Genomic DNA, 20,551 nt, shown 5'->3' on the forward strand with positions numbered 1-20,551 from the left:
AGGAGAGAGGAGAGAGAAAGAGGGAGAGAGGAGAGAGAGAGAGGGAGAGAGGAGAGAGAGACAAGAGAGAGAGACAGACAGAGAGTGAGAGAGAGAGAGAGAAAAAGAGAGAGAGAGAGAGATCAACTCTAGAACTCAGTTTTCTCCAGCCAACTCATTCTTCTTTACCATTAAACCATTTGAAAAAATCAATCCACTGATCCTTCTGTTCCTTTATCAAGTATGTCTTCACAGCAGTGAGAGAAGTCAACAATCTAGAAAGGCATCTCTGGGAATACTACTTTTTTAATTCCTTAGATTTCCTTTCTCATAAGCCTTCTTCATTTGGCTTTAAAGATTTGCAGTGATTTTATTTCACTCTGGAATTGAAGATGGGATTCCTTACAATTGAAAATAGTATGTCCCACCCTAAATACCTCATTCTTGGGATTTTTTCCAATACCTAAACTCTGTAATGCACTCACATTATTCAGCATCGAACATGTGAAGACTTGATCCTGTCCTCAGCATATTAGTTTTAGAAACTACACTCAAGGCTGAGTTCAACCTCCTCCCACCCGCATCTTATTAATACCATAATTTCATGGGCAGAAAACTCAGTCTACTTGTTCCTGAACATGCTTTATCCTTACACATCACATTTCGAGCCTGTATTCTCCAGCTTTATCTGAGGGTCACTAACTATTTTAAAGCACCTCTCAAATGGTTAAAAAATACTCCCAAATGCACACTGCTTTACAGAAATTGTGTGAATTTATTTTAAGTTTTAGGTATAAAAATTACAAATTCAACAATCACAGAAGTTATAGAGACAACAGAAAAAACTTCAATAATAGAAAACATGTAAAGCATATAAGAAAGCACCATTTCTTAGAATTAACAGCTGGTTTTAATAGAGCTAGCATTTCAACAGGCCTATGCACTTTTATTTCTGTACTTGAATCTTATCTCCACAAAAAATGTCATTGGCATCCAGGTTTTCAGAAGTATGGTTCCAGAGAGGTTCCCCTGACTGAGTCTGGGTTGAGTGGCTTTCCTTCACCTTCTAGCATTGATGACCTTAAAGAAGAAAACAATAAAGTCAGATCACTTGGAATGCAGTCAGATCCACACCTTTCTTGCTGAGTACTCACCATGTGCCCTTTTCTCACTCTGACCTTAAATACATCTCTGTTCTTGGAGTCAGCTTTGTTCCCTTCCTTGGGATTGTAAAATTAGCAAGTCACTCCTGCAGCTTCAGCATAGGTGGACGAGCAGGGTGTGTTACAGAGGTACAAGGGAAAGGAAAGAGTTGTAAGGCCTGAGGTAAGGACTGAGTTGTAGAGTTTCATTGAACAGGGAGGTTGGGAAGAAGAAAAAAGAGGCTTTGCTGCCATGGGAGAAGGATTGGAATTTTGACAAATGGCTGATGGTTTGGAGAACAGGGTAATGTAAGAGCGTTTCTATGTGAATGATGAAGTCATCACTTACTTTTCTTTTGTTTACATTACAATAGTGGTGTGTGTGTGTGTGTGTGTGTGTGTGTGTGTGTGTGCCTGTTTGTGTGTGTGTGTGTTTAACATAAACACTACATAGATGTAGGTCAAAGGAAGATGGAGCAGAACCACTTGGCCTGGAGAAGCCACAAGTAGCAAGGAATCTCATAACTGAGAAACAGAGCTCTGTAGTGATATATCTGCTGAAAAATCTGTACAACTTATAAGTATTATAACTGAGTGGTGTGGTGTTTTCTTTGCACAGGCTTATTGGGATTGGAGATTTACTACAACACCTTGTCATCTAACTTGCTCAGGGTATCCTTGGGAACTTATGATTTCTGTCCATTATCCTTTGCAACAGAAAGTATTTACATGTTATAAATGAAGACATCAAAGTTCTTTGTCTTTTAGTATTCGGTCAATTTGAAACATCAGAGAGTCAGAATTTGAAACAAGCCTCTTAATTTTCCTGTCAAATATTCCCTCTGCTTTGATAAATGGGACAGTTTTCTTTTAATCAATTAGATAAATGTATACCAATGTTTGAATATTTCTGAATTTGTTTTCTTATTATGATTTAAAAACTCTTATTAAAAGAAATGGAATGAAGCTTATATGTTAAGTGAGCAAATCTTGATTTTTCCTCCACCTATTGGATTTTCTACATATTGCCAATAGTCATGCTTTACTAGAGTATTAAAAAGTATGTGATTCTTAGGAAGCATGGTGTTTCCTAGAGGACGTACCTGCATGTAACTGTGCCTTACAGACTTCAGCTGCAACCCATCTTCAATGGGATTCAATTCAAAGCAGACAAGTCTAAGTTTATTGCCTGGTTCACACGTGATATTGGTGAGTCGTCCATAAACCATCACTTCCATTTTCCCTGTATCATCTTTAATTCCATAGTAAATGGCTTTATTCCTCTCAGTTTTCTGAAAGAACAAATTAACATGGAATCTTCTACAAAATATGTCAAAGCTTGTCACATCTATGAGAACTAAAATGTGTCAACATAAACCTGTCCCCAACCAGGCAACTATGGTTCTTAGGTTTAGAATTGGAGGTACAAGTGCCATTGAGATGGCTCAGTGGGCAAGGGTGCTTGTGGTCAAACCTGATGACCTGGGCTCAATTACCAGGACTCATGGGAGAGGGAAAGAACTCATCACTGGGGGCTGGAGAGATGACTCAGTGGTTAACACCACAGACTCCTTTTCCAGAGGTCCTGTGTTCAATTCCCAGCAACCACATGGTCGCTCACAACCATCTGTAATGGGATCTGATGCCCTCTCCTGGTACATCTGAAGTCAGTGACAGTGTATTCACAAACATGAAATAAATAAGTAAATCTTTAAAAATAAAACTTAAAAAAAAAAGAACTCATAACTGAAACTTGACTTCCAACCTCAATATTAGTTTCATGACCTTTGTGTTTCTTCTCAACCCTCAAAGGCAAAATTAATAAATATTCAAAAAGTAGAATTACAAGAATTAAATAGTTTAGGTTACTCCAGTGAATAAATCTTTTCTTGGAAATCATTCCTGAGGTTTCATTCGTGATCCTAGCCTTTAATGACTGAACCATCTCTCTAGCCCTTGGAAAACACTAATAAGATTTACCTGTTTGTGGTATATATCTACTAGGTATCTTTAGGAAAAATCAGTATCTTTCTATGCACTAGTAGTGACATACCAGAATAGCTGAGATTTCTTAAAGATCCCATGCAGAGTATCAAAAATGAAAACAACTACAGAACTAAACAACAAAGCCATCTGATTACCATTGCAGGTTTTGTAGGGACAACCAAGAGACCTGAGAAGAAAGGTTACTTGTGCTTCATTGTGAAGTTAGGGAGCATTATTATAAGCCCACATTACTTTACTTATTTTAACTTTTATTGAAAATAAAGTTATTTTCTTACAATATATTCTGATCATAGTTTCCCTTAACCTACCTCTTCTCAGATACTTCTCTTCTACCCAAAGTGACATCTCTACATCTTTCTCTCAATTTAAAAAACCAACAGGCAATTTAAAAAGACAAAACAACAGGACTAAAACAAAACAAACTAACAGACAATAAAGAAACAAAGAAATAGCACAAGAAATAGATACACAGACACATATCCAGATATATAGATACATATGCACACACATACACATAGATGCACACACATGTACACACACATGTGCACAAACACATGCATACACATGCACACACATGTACACATACATGCTTAGACATGTACACACACATATGCACACACATGTGCACACCCACATGCATACAAACAGAACTCCTTTAAAAATGAATCACAATTTCTCAATGCACACCTTAATTCACTCTAAATCTCACAAAGGTTAAGTCACTATAGCATTTAGTTCTGGTGTGTTAGTTTGTATCCCACTAAGTTTACTTATTGTGTAACCAAATTTACCAGTGCAGCCAAAGACAGCATAGGTTAAAAAGTAGAAAGTCATGACGATATTCATATGCATAGAATTAAGAAATTATGCATTAAGCAAGCATACAAATAAATTGGTATGTTAGCACATAATGAAACACTACAAAGTTACAGAATTCTTTAAATTTCCACACCTTCATTGTGTCTTCTGAGAAAATCTGAAATTAAACTTTAGTGTCAAATTCCCCTTTCATTATTTAAAATATAGTCACTTTATCAAAAAATCTTGATAAAAGATGAAAGAATATGAGAATATGAACTCTTTAAAGATCTAATCCTGCCTTGTGGGAAATGGCTTCATTCCATGGCAGAATAATCTACTTGGTTTCTTAAACTCATCCTCTCAAACGGTATCAAGGATAGGAGTTTCGCTCCTTATTCACAATTGAGTTGCCCCTAATACAGGTAAGGTAGAAAAAAAGAAATACAATCTAAGAAGAAAATGTGCTATAAACTGAACAGTGTCTGGGACTAGGGTGCCTACAGCTGGATTGTCCTAGCCAGGAAAAGGCCAAAGGTTATTGAAAAATCTCTTTCTAAAGAATTTTCCTGGTGGATCCTGAAGAAGAATTGTAAGAGACTACAGACATCCCCAAAGTGAGGAATCCTTGCCTGGTTTCTTTCTGCTATGGAAGGCAATGATTTCCTGTGTTAAGTTGAGCAAATTTAAACCTAAAATCTCAGATTGCAAAGGACATTTTACCTGTATTGCAACGGCTTACCTTAATTACTAAGTACTCTCCACTCACAAATGTCCCCTTTGCTTGTGAGAAAAGATAAGAAACTTTAGGAGTTGCATTAGCTCTTTGTCTCAGTGTATTTGAGATGACCATTGTTGGGTTAACGTTCACATCAGACACACAGGAAGCTCTGTATATCTCCAGAAACCCATTGCACCCAAAATAATCTGATATGGCAATGATATTTCTTGGGATGAACTTGCTTATTAGAGCTGTGTCAAAAACCTTCACTCTGAAGAACTCAGTTTCAGTAGCCACTGTAGCATGAAACATCCTTTTATCTTCTTCCAGGTCATATGTAAATGGTTCTGTTACTTTCAAAACCATCACTTGTTTGGGACCTTGATGGTGACCTTCTTCCCTAGAAGGCTCCTTTGGTACAGTTCCTCTCCTTGGTGTCTACATAAAACACACATTGGGATAAGACAATATAGTTCAGACAAATCATAAGGAAAAAAATGCCACTGAATAGAATGGAGAATATATAAACAATGGTTGCCATACTAAAAGCTACCTAAAGGAAGAAATGTATATTTACCTAAATATTTACTAAAATTTACCTAGAACACATCCTAGTGATTCCAGTTAATACAAATTATACCTGGTAGATAAAGGTATCACACTTCTGGGAATTGAATCCAAAGCCTTCAATGCTCTAGTTGAGTTTTCTATCTAGGAACATTTTGAAGATTTCAATTCAAAACAGTTTCTAAAATAAAATTAGAGCTTTTTTGCAAAAGTGTTAAGTAGGCTGCCACAGGAAGATAATCTCAAACATTGTTAAGAAATAAGTGTTCAGGATAGAAGCTATTCTTTTTGCCTAATAACAAGCACTGGGAAAAATCCTGGAATTAGTCAAAAAGCATGAAGGTAGTTCACTGAGCACCTACTCAGTATCCTACTTCATTTCTGTGTATCAGGAAAGCATGTTGAAATGGAGATAACAGTGAAGGACTGAAAGAGGAGGCATGTTGTCAGGGATGGGCAACCTGGGTACCAGCACAGAGAGGCAGCTATGAACTAGCAGCACTCTCAGTGGTCTGACATGGAAATGTATACAGATTTCACTCTGTGGGTGGCACAGTTTCACTCTGATTCTTCATCAGTGTGTTCTGTCATTGGGAAGTACATTTCTGTTGTAATGAGCAGTGTTATCAATAAGAAAATAACACCTTGACAGGAAGTACAAGGTGCAAAATTAAATCAAGTGTCTCACTATTCTCCTTACAGATAAGGAGTGACTGGGTGATCACTGATTTAGATATTTCCTCAGTGGAGAAGCACGTACAATGTATATTACAATTGAACTTAGGGAAAGGATAAGTAGCTATACACAATAAAAATTAGTAATTACTTGAATAAAGGATCGTGTGTACATATAGATTAACAAAGAAGCCTTCTTAGTTTGTGCTAATGCCTGTCATTATATTGTTAGAAGAGGAGGTCATTACCCAGGATGGACTGCTGTGTACTGTTGATGAAGGCACTGGAGTAGCACTGAGAGCCCTGGATGCTGTTACTGGACACAACTGTGGAGCCAGAAGATTGCTGGATGCTGTTGGTAGAGTTGCATGTGGAGCCAGGAGACTGCTAGATGTTGTTGATAGAGTTGCATGTGGAGCCAGGAGACTACTGAATGGTGTTGATAGAGTTGCTTGTGGAGCCAGGAGGTTGCTAGATGCTGTTGGTAGAGTTGCATGTGGAGCCAGGAGGCTGCTAGATGTTGTTGATAGAGTTGCATGTGGAGCCAGGAGACTACTGGATGCTGTTGGTAGAATTGCATATGGAGCCAGGAGGATGCTAGATGTTGTTGATCGAGTTGCATGTGGAGCCAGGAGACTACTAGATGCTGTTGATGAAGTTGCATGTGGAGCCAGGAGATTGCTGGATGTTGTTGATAGAGTTGCATGTGGAGCCAGGAGACTACTGGATGCTGTTGATGAAGTTGCATGTGGAGCCAGGAGATTGCTGGATGTTGTTGGTGGGGTTGCATTTAGATTCAGGATACTTATGGATGCTGTTGGGGAAGACACTTGAGGTGCTTGGACTTTCATGGATACTTTTACTTCAGGAAGGGAAAAGGCCTTCCCAGTACCAGATGCTGCCCCTTGTGTCAACTGAGTGGTGCACTTATTTCTGGACACTGTTGATGGAGGAGCATGATGAGCCTGGACACAAATGGATTCTGTTTCTGGATGAATTTGAGTACTCTGGGCTCTGCTTGTGGCTTTTGACAAAGGTACCAGAAGAGATGTAGAACTGCTGGGTGTTGCTGATGGAGGTGCCACAGAAGCCTGGAAATAATTGGGTTCTGTTGGTAAAGATACTTGAGAGGCCTGGACATTCTTGGATGCTTTTATTGTAGCAGAGTTAAGAATCTGAATGCTACTGGATGTTGTTGTTTGAGGTATCTGTCTGACAGAGATGCTTCTGGACAAAGTTGCTGGAGTATGAGAAACCTGAACACTGCTGGATGCTATTGCTGGAGAAGGCATCTTTAGGAGCTGGGCTTTGCTTGTCAGTGTTGTTGGAGGCATTTTAGTAGTTTGGAGATTTTTGGATGCTATTGCTTGATTGTGAGGATCCTCTCTGCTACTGAATGCTTCTTGTGCAGGAAGGTGAAGGTCGTGGATACTGCTGGGTACCTTTATTGAAGACATGTGAGGAGCTATGGAAGAGCAGGACACTGTTTCTGAAGGCATAGAGCAGGACACTGTTTCTGAAGGCATAAGAGGGATCCCGACATTACTGAATCCTGTTGCTGATGGTACATGAGGAACCTGGGCACCACTGGACTGGATGGAATGTGCATTAGAGTTCAGATGAACATTTGAGTCTGAGGATAGAGACACTGGGAGATTGTGGCAAGGTGATCTTGAAGAGCTTGGAGACATCTTTAAATCCAAGGGAGCTTCTAGAGGCTTCTGAGAAGATTGAAGTCTGCTCGAAGGAATTGCTGAAAGTCCTTCAAAGGTCGGGAGTTCACTTAGAGCTGGGAAGTTGCTGGATGATGACAATTCTACAAGTTGATGAATTTCCTGAGGACCTCCTGTCTTTATGATATCATGTTTTGGGATGGTTGTGTTTTTCTGTTTCTAAAGGAAAATAGGATTGTGAATTTTTTTTTATTTTGCTTTTTTTTTTTTTTTTAATCAGACCAAGTACATCTTTTCATTTTCCCTTCTGAAAAGAGGACCTTTATCCTGTCAGGTTTCTCCTGGGCTGAAGGAAGTATTTTAACTCACACTTAGGGATTTCTATCACTTAGCTTAATCCATTTGTAATCAATTTTACAACTTCACTTAAACGCCAGTAAAATGTAATTGGTCTGGAATGGAATGTTTGCTGAAAGTATTTTACAAAACTTGTCAGATCTTACTCAGTCTGGTTCAACTCCTTGTTATTTTGTGGGAAGCTAGGCTTGTAGCAAAATTACTTCATATTTCTGGACTTTCATGTAGAATTTCTAATCCATTAATTCTGTGTTATATATATTTATATATTCTGTGTTATATATATATAGCACATAGGGAGCCCAGTTCTCACACTTTTTGCTGATGTGAATGAAATTGTGTGATAGGTACCATAAAATAATGAACCACATAGATGAATTCTGGTAGATGAGGATGTAGTCAATTGTTGGAGTGCTGGAATATGCCTGAATCTCATCTGGACTCATTTAAAATTTTGGTTAGATCTTTAAAATGACTATAATTCCAGTTCAATAAAACTATGTATGTGGGAAACTCTTATACTTCAGGCAACAGTTTGAGTTTTAGGGTGTTCATTACATTTTTCTACTCTTAGAGGAATAGTATAAAGCTTTAGTCACTATAAATTTGGCTTTAACAGGAAAGTAAGTTCCTTTGCAAATAGGTCCATGTAACAGCCATGACCACTTTTACTGGTTTCTTTGTATATTTTTGATCCTTCATGGTACAAGTTTTCTAAAATGCAACCATTGCCATGAAGCTGATGTCACTCAAGCCAAAACAGTCCTTAACTGTAGCCTGTTTTCCTGGACTGTAGACATTTAGAATTATATAGCTGTCACCATTTATGAACACAGATAATTAGATGTGCCCAAGGATTTCAATCCATGATATATCACAGGACTCTCTCTATAAGTTAAAAGAACTGAACATTGACCACATAGAGTGTTAAACAAAATTGTACCATGTAACAAAATGATGTTTGTGTAATTGCAAGACATGGTATCAAAATACACACCTAATAAATGATAATATCATTAAATATTACATTATTAAGGGAAGTACTTTCACTGTTATAGTCATTTTAATTATTTTAAGAAGTCTTCAGGATGGTAAGAGGGAGCTATTCCCTTTGACGATGTATTGCAGGGAGAGTTTGGGATATACCTGGAACAGGTATGAAGCTAACTCATAGCAAAAGTGACTATTACAGGTATAGAACATTTTGTCAGTAATGGACAGGGATTAATATTTCTCAAGCAGGGACATATCACATGTCAAAATACCTCCTTAGTAGAACACGGAATGACAAAAATAACCTCATTAGATGGGTTACCAGCAAAGGGAAACAGGCAATGGCAGGTTGATACACTCTGGTGTCCCATATATTTTCTTCTGAACCCAAAGCAGAGAGTTGGTTGACAACACTAGAAATCTTTTCATAAATACTTACCTTTTCAATTCAATCTGAGGCTGTGTTACATGATAAGGTAACTTAATGTGTTATTTAATAAAATGGGGAAAGTCTTTGTAGTAGGGGATTAGTGAGAAGGTTATCCAAGATTGTGGGGAGCCCAGTGATATGCTTTGGGAAGAGGCAAGCACAGGGAATAGGAAAGTGATACCTTGTTTGAGGAACTGCTGGGTGGTGTTGGTGGTGGCATAAGAGGAGTCTTGAGACAATCTTCATCTTTTTTTATATCGGTTCCTAAAGGTTCTGGAAGCTGAGCCTGCTCCTGGCTGAGCTTCTTTTTCTTTCCACCTTCACTTCTTGTGATTTGTTTTCTCTTTGTCTGAAAGAGAAACATTGTCTTTCTCTCTAGATTCTCTCATGTGTTGGAAATTGAACCCTGAGCCTTGTATACAGTAAGCTTTATATATTATTTATTCAGGAATGTCTTTAAAATGAGATGAAGCACAATATTTTCAAGATCATAAGAAGCTTAGATTTATTACTGAATTTATTACTGAATCCTAATTATATTTGTTTCATTGTGAATACACCTCATTCTTAACAGATGAATTGTACTGTGTAGTGGTTTCATTAGGAATGTCTCCCATAAACTCACATATTTGAATGGTTGTCCACCTGGGAGTGACACTCTTTCAAATAGATCCCCGAGTCTTAAGGAGACAGATTCAATAAATACATCCCATTGAAGAGTGACTGCTCTAAAATCACTCACTATGTACACATAAGTTAGTTGTGTGTCTTTGTGTCAAATCCCACCTATGGCAAGAAGCATATCTGATGGGAGCTGAATGAGGCATAGCTGTATAGGTATGGCAACATATCATTAGGATTCATTGTATTGCCATGTTCCTTTAGTAAAATAATAGTCGTAAGTTTTCTCCTAGGCACATGACCCATTTAGTTTCAGATTCCTGACGCCTTTAGCAGTGTCTGGTATGGGTTCCATCTCTTAGAGTGGGCCTTTGTTGTAGGTCATCTTCACTCCAGCGGAGACAGGAATGACTCGGACACCAAGTCAGGTTCACACAGCAACGTCTTCTTGCTTTTTTTTTTTACAGCCCTCTTCCCCAGCAGCTTCTTCTTAGGACAAGGGCTAAACTACTCCTATTTCACCAGCTTCTCTTACTCTACTTCTACTCCACTGCAAGGGCTAAACAACTCATATTCACTACTACTGGCTTCTACCTAGGGAAAGGGCTAAAAACCACAACACACTACTTGCTCTGACTCACCTCCTTCTAGCTCCACCTCACCTCATCCAATCAGAATTCACACACGCTCCAGGCACGAGCTTAAGTTGTTCACAGATAGGCTGACAGGTCTGGATCCCGAGGAACTGTCCAGCCTGGCAGGTAGCCCACGCATGCAGCCTCACTGTGCATGCTCAGGCAAGGCAGTAACAAGTGGGTTTCACGGGGCCTGCTGCCTTAACCCCAATCAAAATGAAGTGAGATACTCCAATTTCAGTTGTATTATTTATTTGTTTTGTGACCTCTAAGCCTCACAAGAGCCTTAACTGGATAAGACAGCCCTCATTTATCCTTCTTAGCTGTGCTGATCCTTTTGTTTTCCTGGCACTCATAAAATCTCAGGTTTGAAAGTATTTATAGGAAAAATAGAAAAACCATAATCTTAAAAATACACAGAAAACTTGGAAAACAAACATTATTTCTGTGTCATAACTGGTAATAATACAAGAGTATATTATCCAGTTAAGCACAATCCATTTCCAACCCAGCATGGATAGGACTTCTGGAGGGATATATTAAGGTTAGAGCAAGATACCAACACTCGAATTTAGAAGATAGATGGGTTTAGACACTTACAGCCCTTTAAGATGGAATGGCTATACAATGTGTCAACTGTTCTGAAGAATTGAGTACGCTAATATGCATTTAAAAAAGTTAAAAGCTTAGATGTATACAAGAAATATACGTGAGAGTACAAGAGAGGAGAAACGGAGTGCATTGCTTCTGATACTTCCAAGTGCCGGACTCTTTGCTTCTCTTTTCCTGCCTGGAATCAAAACAAGCAGACTCCTTGTCAACTCCTTGTTGACAGAAGTAACAAGTTCATTAAATGTTTTCATCGAAACAAAAGGTTATGAGTCAGCAAATTCTTTGTTTGTATTACTATTTTTTTGTGTCTGCTACTGTCTTTGTATGATGATCTATATCATATTCAGACTCTGTGTATGTCTGATTAATTTAATCTCAGGTATAAGTGGGGGACAGGTCAGAATTGCAAGACCTGTTCCTCATATTTGGATTGAAGAAATGAAATGGTAGCAGAAAGCTAGTACCTTAGCCAAAGAAATTATAGATGAAGCTGAAAATGAGATCTGGGATATTGGTGACTGGCATGTGGCTATGGATTCTTCAGAACAGGGAGGCTGATCTGCATTCCCAGATGCCTTGGTATTTTTCACTTCAGTCTTTTCTTCACTCATACCTTTCCTTTTCTGAAAGCATATCCATTGCCCTGTTAATGAGCCTAATCAATTGATCAGACTAAATCTTCATAATTAGATAGTAGATTTATTATGTCTGAATATGTTGGGAACTTGAAGGAGTAGCACTCACCCTTTGGGCAAGTCTAAAATATGATCATTTATAGTGATAAAACTCTGTGTATAAGTGGTTTTGTCAAATAAAGGGAAAAGTTATATGCAAATTTTTTCTATTATTACTTCTATGGTAGGACACAATTGAATTTGAATTAGAAAAGTAGGTTTGTGTAAATATGCTACAACCATGGCTCTACCTGGTTTTTAAGACCATGTCATCTCTAGTAGAAGAGAACACATATTAATGCCACATGATCAGTTATCCTGTGCTTTAATAAAAGCTTGAAGAGAAACTGATAAAGCAGTGAGTACGTGATAGACTGAGCAGGGGGAAGAGGAATCACCTCTGCCTGTCTGGACTGCCAGCCCACCACTGTTCCTCAGGCTCACCTGAGCTGTAGAAGTCTGTGCCTGAGCTGTGGAAGTCTCCCCTCCTTCCGATGCTAACATGTGGTTTGTAGTTGATGTAGGTGTTGCAGGACCTGCTTCTTGTCCATTTTTTTCCAGTGATGTTTCTCCTATTACTAGGATGTGGAGATTATTTTTTTTATCAGAACAAATGCATGAACAAGAAAGCCCACATAAACCAAAATAGATGGTCTAGGGACCATCAAGTCTTTCTGCCATTTCCTCTCTGGTGCATTTATATCGATGCTTATTCCAAAGTTTACTCTAGCAACACAACTCTAAAGGCACAACTTTTGATACCATCTTCTGTTAGTCAATGTTTTCTTTACATGTCCCATATAAAATGAGAAATCCCTTCCTGCTCTTGAAGCCCATGTATCTCAGTCAAGCTTTCCTCATTCCCATTGTCCTACATTAACTTAAAATACACAATTTATCACATTGATTTGGTCATATTTTGTGCATAATACACTCAAATAATAGATACAAGTAAAAGGAAATCTGACATAAACTTGTAAAATGAGATTTTAACTTTCTAAAGTCAATTGTGGATTTTAATGTTCTAAAATCTTTTTACCCAGATCAATAATTTTATGAAAAGCAGTCTTGTCTCACACCTTCTTAAGGCTATATTTAATCAAAGTATATACTTATCTTTGTTAATAGAGATGATAATTATATTAGTATTCTTAATAGAATAGGTGAGACAACTTGTTAATGCATATATTAAATGTAAATCATAATTTTGTATTCAAATTTTGAACCTCTATGTTACATCTGGAAACAAAATCTTTGATCAACTTCTAATTTGTCTTTACTATACACAACAAATACACTCCTTAAATTACAAGCATACACTGGAAGACAAATATCCTCAATAGACAATCCAAAGGACCAATATGGCCATGGTCTTTGAGGTGTATGTGTGGACTTCAAGGTTAAGACGGGAGTAGAGATAGCAAGACACTGGCAGGGCTGGGGTTCTCTGTTTTGTGTTACCTTCTGATCTCTCTTTTTTAAGAATTTCAGCACGTTTTCTAAGAGCTGGTACTTCTTCACAAAACTTGATCAGTTCACCCAATCCAGCATCAGCTTTGAATTTCTCTTCCATCATGTTAGCAATCTGAATCGTGGTGTATTGCTCTTGTTTGTCTCTTTCCAGACTTAAATCTCTGTCGAACAATGACTTAAATAAGCTAAACTGATGCTTATTGATACATTCAAGTCCTTTCAGCAGAACAATTCTCTTATATTCCTTCACCATCTTTCAAGTTGTTTGTGAGCCTGGAAGAAAATGTTGGCATATGTATGTTGTGTATGTATTCAGAAATTTCCAAAGAAAGACATTACTATGGGAATGAATGAGGTACATGGAAATACTGGACATAGGTATGTTCAGAGAAAGAGAACAGCATAATAGCTATTTATGCCACAAGGAATATTGGCAAAGAATTGCATTATTAGGAAAACTTTTAAAACAATCTTTGTTATTAATAATGATTGTTGAGTTGGGTCAAGGGTAGTTATGATGAATAGTTGTCTGGAGATATTCCTCTGTGCCAGAACATAGGAGTATTGGTTTGTGGCTTCTCTTTTCTTCTGTTTCGGTCTCTGAACATTTTCCTTTTTGTCTGCCTGTCAGATCCTGACTCCTGGTACCTATTCTGACTGTACTGGTTAAGTTTCTTGTCACTACGAAAAGAACACCTGCTAGAAGAAGCATATGGGAAGAATGTTTCTTTTTCCTTACAGTTTCTCAGTGGGTAATTCTTAGTACCTGTAACCCAATCTGTGACCAGATAGCCTGTTAAATTTCTACAGATATGGTTGAAAAAGAGTCCTTAGAACCCAGGTGCCTATAATCCTCTAACCTCAGGCCTATGTTCTTACATCTGCCATGTAGGTTCTAGGCCCTAACACTTCACAACCTCCAAAAATAGCATTGACAGCTGTTTGCCAAGTGTTGAAATGCTTGAGTCAGGGAAAGCATTTTAAATTCAAAGCATGGTAATGACTAATGTGATAAATGAGGAAATGGACTTAACTCTCTCACATTATATATGGGAACCTCTGGCAACATCACTGCATCTCTTTTCCCATTATGTCTTCCATAACATCTGTAAGTAATCTTATCTTTTCCCTAGGGTAGGTTAGTATATTTTCAGTCCTCATTGCTCCATCTCACTGTTGCTTTACAGAACTTCTTCATAGTCTATCCTACAGAATCAAATGTTTATTGACTGGGATCATTTCAACACTTGTTATGACTTTTTCCTTCAGTGCTCAATGTCTTTATACTGATAACATTTTAGAGCCACACATTTGTGGCTGGTCTGGGCTATATAATGAAGCCCAGATGTAAAGTGACCTATACAGAATAGAGGAGAATATTTGTAAAAGGTACATTCATTTTGACATTGCAATTTTAATGACAATTGACATTGTAAATATCATGACAAATAAATTGACATTGTAAATACATGAAATTCAAAAAAATGAAAGAAAAGAAGGAAAAAGACATAAGATGACTACTCAAAAACTTAAAACCCCACAAACAATGCAATGAAAAGGGGGCTAAAGAACTGAATAATTAAATGAGAGGCATCCTTAGCAATACAGTCTTAGTATGCAGTTAGTTTGGTTACCAAGGGCAATGGCAATAGCCTGAGGGTTTTTTTTCCAGAGACTTCTGCAGCCTCATTGGCCAATATTTTGTAGGGAGGGAATCCCAGTTTGTAACTGTGGTGCTCGTTTAATAATGCATGTTTTCTAACAGTGACATTGTCCACCCACACAAGGCAATTCTCTTCAACTTATTTTATGATATATTTTTGAAATTATCTTACTAACTTGTGGGATTTTATATGCTTTGTCATAAACCATTATTTGTGATTAGCCTACCTATTACCTACTTCTTCCCCCTGTTTGCATTCTTATTTAAGCCTTCCTTCATTTCACATGTATCCAGTTATACCTCTTACACTTTTCTTAGTTCTATTGTGAAATAGGATATTTCTGTATAACTCTTCATATACCCTTCCATACTAAAATCAAGGTGTTCATACTTCTGGCAGATTCAGGTGGAAATCTTTTGTTCCTAGCATTTACTGAGGAGTTATTAGCAGAAGGTAATTGCTAGGGGGAAGGAACAAATCATTATTTCTGAAAAGTGTGTCCAAGGTAGAAATCTCAAGTTCCAATGGATGATCCCACCTCTACACACACATGATCAGCAGCAATTGGATGTGGGTTATCTTACACATACATACATACATACATACATACATACATGCAAGCATACACAAAAGAAGATTTGTAGTTGGGGGGATGTATTGGGGAAAGATATAGTGATAAGTTGGAGCAACTTACAAAGTGAGTTGATACTTCACTTTAAAACTGTATTAAATGCTTAGGAATAAAGAAAATTTTTAAAAATTACTAAGCACACACTCTTGAAAAATGGTTCAGTTTTTCTAATCATCAGAGAAAGTTAAATAAAAATTATATAAAAAATTAAATCAAAGCTATTCTGATGTATAATGTTATATACATTTATAATGTTTATTATTATAGAGATAAGAAATAAATTCTGAAAAGGATTCACAGAAACAGGAAATATAACACATTATTTGAAAAATATAATTTAGTGTACCCATTATAGGAAATAATAAAGAAAATCCTTAAATATAGAAAGCACAACCAGTGTATTTTACTTCTTCTAATATCTGGCTACATACTTGCTGACATTAAAGGCGTGTGCCACCACTGCCGGGCTCTGAAAGAGTAATTTAAAAACACCAAAATTCTCCACTAGTATAGTTAAGGACCATCCAAGAAATTATCATAAAACCAAGAAATTATCATAAAACCTGGAGGCTCACTACTTAATAATGAAAAATTTCAACCCAAGAAAATGAAACAATTTTAATTATATAATTACCAAATAATAACAGACTTTAGTTTTATAACTACATCATTCTCATGACATTAAATAGTACTCTGTAGTAAAATACAAAGTTAATCATAGACATTTAAGAGGGTCATGGTAGTGGATGTCTATGATTAAAGGCCTGCAGAGGCAGAGGCAGAGGCAGAGGCAGAGGCAGAGGCAGAGGCAGAGGCAGAGGCAGAGGCAGAGGCAGAGGCAGAGGCAGAGGCAGAGGCAGAGGCAGAGGCAGAGGCAGAGGCAGAGGCAGAGGCAGAGGCAGAGGCAGAGGCAGAGGCAGAGGCAGAGGCAGAGGCAGAGGCAGAGGCAGAGGCAAAGAAACAGGAAGAGGAAGAGGAAGAGGAAGAGGAAGAGGCAGAAGGACTGTAACTATGAGGGTGACCTCAGCTATGTGCCAAGTTATAGGCAAACCTGGCTTGGATAATGAAATTATTTTTCAAACAGTAATAATAACTAGCAATAATACATATTTAAACAGGAATGACATTGACTAATCATGACTATGGTTTTAAATTTATGCATATCTCAACTACAAAAAACTTAGGTGAAAAATGATAAAAATATTAGAAAAATTTTAGGAAAAATTAATAACTATGAACAAGATTAACTTTAGCCCATTAGAATTCACCTCAAGCATGGAATGAAGAAGATAGTATGACAAATATTAACTCTAACATCTGATACAAGAGGGAGCTAGGAGGAAACCTAAACATAAAAATGTCAAGACACTATTTAAATAACTGTATTAACAAAAGTGGGACATTTTCTTCTACAGGCTAATGAGAGTTCTCAAGTTTTGTATATTCACAAAACTGGAAAGTATATTCATGTTAAAGTGTGGTTTCATTTAACATTATTTTAGTTATCATTTTTCTTGTTTCTGTCTTGTCTTTTACACAGTCATTCACCACAAACACCTTGCTCCCAAGTCTTCTCTAGTGAAGATAAATGAAGACCATTGATAAACACTAACTCATGAAAAGTCATAGGAGTGGAGGTGGCATCTTTATTCTGACATGTGCTGTCTTCCTAGTGAAGCGTTTGAAACCAGCTACAGCAGGTTCAATCCTGTGATTGCAGCTGGTACCAGCCCTGGTCCCCCCAACCCTCCAACACTGATTTTTTTCTCTGTTCCTTTATATTTCACAGATAGATCTGGCCACAAATTTAAGAAACAAAGAGAACTCACCTCCTTGGATATTTCTGCTGCGATATACAGATCCTGAGACCTTCAACAACACAAGAAGTGGCCTGCTTGGTTCAAGTAGGTAGGCAGATAAGGTAGTAAATGCAAAACTGAAGCTTGGGGTGTAAAGAAAGACACTAGTGATTAGGACACTCTCAGAGTTGTTTCTTGAGCAGCACTAGCTGTCTCTCTGGGCTGTCTCCCTAGGGTGAGGAGTGCTGAAACAGCCAGGCCTCCTCCCAGTTTTATTCATAACTTTCGATTTCCCTGGCTAGGGAAACCTCTTAACTTCCTGAAAACACTGTGGTCACTATGAAACAAATCACAGCTTAGTCAGGCTCACATGCTTTTATGACGAATCTCACTAAATAAGAAAGTCCTAACCTTTTGACTTTTATAGCAAATGGATGTACACTGGCCACTAGAAACAAAACTCACATGTAGGGTGCACCTATACCAAGGTGTTAAAACTAGCTGACCAAGGTTCTGCTCTACTAAGATAGGAGTCCTGGACAGCTAAGGTGGAGTTTGTATTGTAGTAAAGTACTCAAGGCCCAGGAAATAGTCTAATATCCCCAGGGTTTGCAAGTGCCAAACTCTTCAGAACTCAGAGACTTGTGCCTCTGAGATTTTGGATTTGAGGCTTATGTTTCTGGGATTTAACCATCAACTGCCAACCTGGCATGTGGAAGTTTTCATAATTAACTTCTGAAGCAGTGGATCAAAGACAGTTGGAAACAGATAGTGCCTTTGTGATCCTGGCAACTTGAGAGTGGCTGGTGTCACAGCTCATTGACTGAGGTGCTATAGTTCTTGGCCTTTAAGTATTGGCAGATGTCTGCAATGTTCCTGGTTGTTAGTCAGCAGTATCTCAGTCTTCAGTTCCTCATAGCCCTGGTTAACTTTATCTCTGACACCCCTGGGTCAGCTCCAGATGTTCTCTGGATTTCTTCAGCTGCTTTTTCATCACAATGACCACTGTCATGACTACCCCTGTTTCCACTACTCTATTCTCTCTTTTAAAATTTTTATTTAATCTTCTTTTTCTTACACTTCAGGTTTTATCCCCTCCTGGTTCAACCCCTGGGTATTCCCAATCCCATAGCCACTCCCTGACCCCGTCTCTCCATAGGATTCCCCAGTCCATACCCCATATCCCACCAGACTTCCCCATTCCCTGGGGCCTCCAGTCTCTTGAGCATTGTATGCATCTTCTCTGGCTGAAACAAGTCACAAAAAATATAAAATACCTTGGTGTGGAAATATCTGATATGCAGATGGTTTTAAGCAATCCCCCAAGGAGTTGGAACCTGTAGGTTCAGAACAGATAAGTAGAATAGGGTAGCTCCACAGTTCTCTGTTAAATAGGACTTAAGATTCAGCTCAACCAAGATGAGAAAAGACAAAGCTAGAGTGAATTTGGCTGTTGTGGTGGATGGGAGTAAGTAGTATATGGAAGAGCTGAATTGGGAAGGTAGCAGGTGCTCTAAGATTCCAATGATGAGACAAGAATGGATAAGGAAAGGAAGGCAGAGGTAGCTAATGTGTATTTCAGTCAAGTATGGAAGCTGTGCTATCCATGGTAAAGAGTAAATTTTTGTTAAGCCAGGTCTATGCAGGAAAACAAGGGCCTCAGAAGCAACAGAGGTTTTGGGACACATTCCTACTACCCTGGGCCTTCATTCTCAGATAAGAGGTAGAGCTGATCCTAACTCTTCTGTGAACCTTCCCTGCCAGAGGAGAGCTTGCCTCCAAGGGAGTGCTCTGATGCCTGAGACTCAGGTGAAATCACCACTTCCCCTTCTGTGTAAGGTGGGTCTGCACAGGAGAGCAGGGGACTCAGAAGCAACAGAGCTTCTTGGACACATTCCAACTATGGGCTTTCATCCTCAGCCAGGAGGTGGTCTTGCTAGGAAAGAGCTGGTCTCCCACGAGTGTTGACAAACACTTACACACCCACAGGAGGAACAAGCTCCGCCAGAGACAGATAGAACATCTAACACCAGAGATTACCAGATAGCAAAAGGCAAATGTAAGAATATTGCCAACAGAAACCAAGACTAATTGTCATCATCAGAACCCAGAACTCCCACCACAGTGAGGCCTGTATACCACAAAACACTGGAAAAGCAAGATTCAGATTTAAAGTTACATCTCATGATACTGATAGAAGTTTTTAAGAGGAACATTAATAACTCCCTAAAGAAATACAGGAAAACATAGCTAAACAGGTAGAAGTCTTTAAAGAAGAAATACAAAAATCACTTAAAGAAAACAAACAAACAGGTGGAGGAATTGAATGAAACCATCCACACTCTAAAAATGGAAATAGAAACAATAAACAAATCACAAAGGGAAACAACTCTAGAGATAGAAATCCTAGGAAAGAAATCAAGAGCCATAGATAAGAGCATCAGCAACAGAATACCAGAGATGGAAGAGAAAATCTTAGATGCAGAAGATTCCATAGAAAACATGGACACAACAGTCAAAGAAAATGTAAAAAGATCCTCACTCAAAAGATCCAGGAAATCCAAAATACAATGAGATGATCACACTTAACAATAATAGGTATAGATGAGAATGAAGATTATCAACATAAAGAGCCATTAAATATATTAAACAAAATTATAGAATAAATGTTCCCTAACCTAAAGAAAGAGATGCCAATGAACATAAAAGAAGCCTACAGAGATCCAAATAGACTGGACCAGAAAAGAAATTCCTCCAGACACATAATAATCAAAACAGCAAATTCATAAAAAACAAAACAAAACAAAAAACCCATAATATTAAAACCAGTAAGGAAAAAGGTCAAGTAAAATATAAAGGCAGACTTCATCCCAGGGATGCAGGGCTGCTTTAATATACAGAAGTCTATCAAAGTAATCCACTATATAAACAAACACAAAGACAAAAACCACTTGATCATCCCATTAGATGCTGAGAAAGCATCTAACAAAATCCAACCTCCATTCATGATCAAAGTCTTGGAAAGATCAGGAATTCAAGGCCCATACATAAACATAATAAATGCAATATACAGCAAACCAGTAGCCAACATCAAGGTAAA

At 38.0% G+C, this 20,551-nt stretch overlaps 1 protein-coding gene across 1 annotated transcript; it reads right to left on the reverse strand.

Annotated features, from left to right (window-relative positions):
• Positions 1–754: 754 nt before the first annotated feature.
• On the reverse strand, positions 755–17,675 carry LOC110289461 (interferon-activable protein 204-like). Its single transcript, XM_029476634.2, has 8 exons — positions 17,482–17,675; positions 13,346–13,630; positions 12,329–12,462; positions 9,524–9,691; positions 6,138–7,781; positions 4,669–5,085; positions 2,225–2,413; positions 755–1,059 (listed from the first exon to the last, which is right to left on the reverse strand). The coding sequence occupies exons 2-8, from the start codon at positions 13,608–13,610 to the stop codon at positions 1,039–1,041; spliced, it is 2,838 nt and encodes a 945-aa protein (XP_029332494.1). The 5' UTR covers positions 13,611–13,630; positions 17,482–17,675; the 3' UTR covers positions 755–1,038.
• Between the last annotated feature and the right edge of the window lie 2,876 nt (positions 17,676–20,551).

The sequence above is a fragment of the Mus caroli genome, unplaced genomic scaffold, assembly GCF_978045245.1.
Source record: "Mus caroli unplaced genomic scaffold, Mus_caroli_1 scaffold_1, whole genome shotgun sequence".
NCBI classification, from domain to species: Eukaryota; Metazoa; Chordata; class Mammalia; order Rodentia; family Muridae; genus Mus; species Mus caroli.

Coding starts and splice junctions, on each gene's coding strand:
- LOC110289461 (XM_029476634.2), bottom strand. CDS start 13,610: ATGGTGAAGGAATATAAGAGAATTGTTCTGCTGAAAGGACTTGAATGT. Junction 5,086..6,137: donor TACACAGCAGTCCATCCTGG/GTAATGACCTCC, acceptor TGTTTTATGTAG/ACACCAAGGAGAGGAACTGT. Junction 1,060..2,224: donor TAAGGCACAGTTACATGCAG/GTACGTCCTCTA, acceptor TTCTTCTTTAAG/GTCATCAATGCTAGAAGGTG.